Source organism: Vigna unguiculata, chromosome 6 (assembly GCF_037176805.1).
Source record: "Vigna unguiculata cultivar grain cowpea cultivar isolate G323 ecotype 2 chromosome 6, ASM3717680v1, whole genome shotgun sequence".
Classification (NCBI taxonomy): Eukaryota; Viridiplantae; Streptophyta; class Magnoliopsida; order Fabales; family Fabaceae; genus Vigna; species Vigna unguiculata.
Window position 1 is genome coordinate 39566940 of NC_140797.1, and position 2540 is coordinate 39569479.

A 2540-nucleotide genomic window follows, 5' to 3' on the forward strand; every position below is an offset into this window, starting at 1 on the left:
TTATGAAAAGCATAGCATATTTATTTTTAATAATGAAAAAAATAAAAAACATTTAGATAAATAATTACAAATGATGATAATGAATTAAAAAATACATTCATGTAGGAAAACAAAAGGCCTTTTGGTTGCATTCAAGAGGTTGTCTGAGTATAGTGTGGCATGCATTAGTTCCTTTCCTTAATTCCTCAAATAAAGGATTCATCGTAAGTCAGTTCCGACGACGACGCCTCAGTTAGACGACTCTTTTCATCTCCGTTCTTCTTCTGCCGGTTCCCCTTCGTGCAAGTAATCGTAATCTCACACCCAAACACTGTTCCAAAGCACGAGAACGGCTCGCCGCGTCTCACGCCACGCCTAGGCGTCTGTCCCACGCGCTGCGGAGTCTGTCCCACTCGCTGCGGTGTATGTCCCACTCGTTGCGGCGTCTTTCCTACGCGCTGCGGCGTCTTCCCCACGCGATGCGGCGTCTGCCCCACACGATGCGGTGTCTGCCCCACGCGGTGCGGCGTCTGCCCCACGCGATGCGGCGTCTGTCTCGGGTTCCTCTGCTCCTCGCCGTAATCCTCAAATGCCGGAGAAAGCTCCGCCCTCCACTTCTCCATCTTCTTCACCACAGCTTCATTTCCGCTATTCATCGACCACCCGTCAATCATCGAACTTTCGGCCGTACGCGGCGGCGGCATGGGGTACAATCCCTTCGCGATCGCCGCAGCCACCACCGATGGCGACGGCCCCACGTCGGAAATGAGCGAGTTTTCGTTGAAGACGCCGCCTTTCCGCACACCCACGTCCAAATCCTGCTCATCGTAGCCGTAACGTTGCGCAGTCCCGCGGTAGGCGCAGTCATTGATGGTGGAATCGTTTTCCTCGCTCTGACAACGTTGTAGGGTGAAAACACTAGCAGTTTCCAAAGGCGAGTGCTTTTCACGGTCCTCCTCGGTAATTACTTTTTTGTTTTTCCTAGTTTCTAGTTGGTCATCGTTTCCGGAGAAACTTAGTTCGGAATATAGTGGCATGTTCTGCATGGCGCTGTCGAGGAGGGTGATACCGATGTTGAGGTTTCCCCGGGGGCGACCGGAGGGGCGGAGAATCTGGAGCTCCACGAAGCGGGTCTTGGATTTTCTTTTTTTGTGGAGGAGGTTGGTGACGTGAACGGCGACGGTGCCGATGAGGACGGGGCTGAGCCATGTCTGAGCGTAGATTTCCATCATGATGATTGCGTTGTCGGAATTGAGGAAGTGGTCGTCAACGCGGAACACGAACTTCTCGTTCCACATGGGGTTGGTGTTACCCTCATGGTCAACTTGGGTGGTGAGTCTGCGGTCTGGGTGGACCCAGCCCACAGCGTAGGCCCGAACCGGTTTGGAGACCTGGGGCAGATCTTGGGCCGAAATCACGTTGATTTCTAGGAGCTGGTATGGTTCAATCTGGGCCATGGTTTTGGAAGCTTCGACAGAACGGAACGGGGAAGATGGTGCTGCTACGGTGATCACACCACCACTCACTCGCTCTCTGCGTCGATGAAAAACTCTCTCTCATCGCTTGTTCTTATATACCTTTGTCTCGTGAGCGCGTGGCTGTCATTCCAGACACACGCAAAGGTTACTTGTTTGTAAAACTTACTGGATCATGTCACAATACAGGTGTTTCTTCTTTCATGCGCTGGGAAGAGGGAACGGAAAAAACAAATTTTTAATAGTGTTAATTGTAAAATTAGGTTGCCTTCGATCATTTTTAGCCAAAGCTTCTCTTATTAAATTATTTTGTTATCAAAATTTAACTAGTTTTAATTATTTTTATTTAAGAAAAATCTCAACTATATGCTATTTCATTTCCAATAATTGTTTCAAAGGTTTGGGGTTCCGATATAGGTTTTCGAATAAGGTCTTTTGAAGAGCACTAATTTAGTGTAAAAGTTTTTATTTGTGAATGTTTGCGAAAATTAATACTTGTGATTGATTCATATTAAAATTAAAATACATTATACAATGGATCCTTCTAATATTTACTAGTTACTTTTTTATAATAAAAAATAAAAATTTATTATTATGGAAATAAATATAAATAATTTTTTTAATTTTATTACAAATGAATTTTATTTATTTTGTAGGTAATTCTTTTATTTTAGATAAATCATAAAAAAAAAAAATTTAACAAGACTGTAATTTAAAAGGTGAAATGGATAAGATAATCATTTAAAATTTAAAATATAGTTATTTGAAAAGTAAAACTTAAAAAAAAAAAATGTATGTGAAAATTCCCTTTATATATGCATATGCTCATTGTTAGATGATCCACTTGTTTGTTCATGAAAAAGTCTAAGAATTTATTCAGTCCCCTTTTAAAACAATATATTCCAACAAACTTATCTAAAAAAAGTTTGTAAATGTTGTTTGTGAACTCTATAAATGTAATTGGAACATTAATTACTAAAGCAAGCATAACATATTCAAAATGTTCATATTTGGATCTAAATATTGTCATTAGATGTATTAACCAAATTTGGATAAATAAGTCAATCAGATCTAGCTCATGTTTTT

At 41.7% G+C, this 2540-nt stretch overlaps 1 protein-coding gene across 1 annotated transcript; it reads right to left on the reverse strand.

Annotated features, from left to right (window-relative positions):
* LOC114188546 (uncharacterized) lies at positions 1-1509 on the reverse strand. The gene has a single exon (XM_028077118.2). It carries the CDS (start codon positions 1434-1436, stop codon positions 186-188), a length of 1251 nt encoding a protein of 416 aa, XP_027932919.1. The 5' UTR covers positions 1437-1509; the 3' UTR covers positions 1-185.
* Between the last annotated feature and the right edge of the window lie 1031 nt (positions 1510-2540).

Bases quoted from the DNA above. Each gene is read 5' to 3' on its own strand.
- LOC114188546 (XM_028077118.2), bottom strand. From the start codon at position 1,436: ATGGCCCAGATTGAACCATACCAGCTCCTAGAAATCAACGTGATTTCG.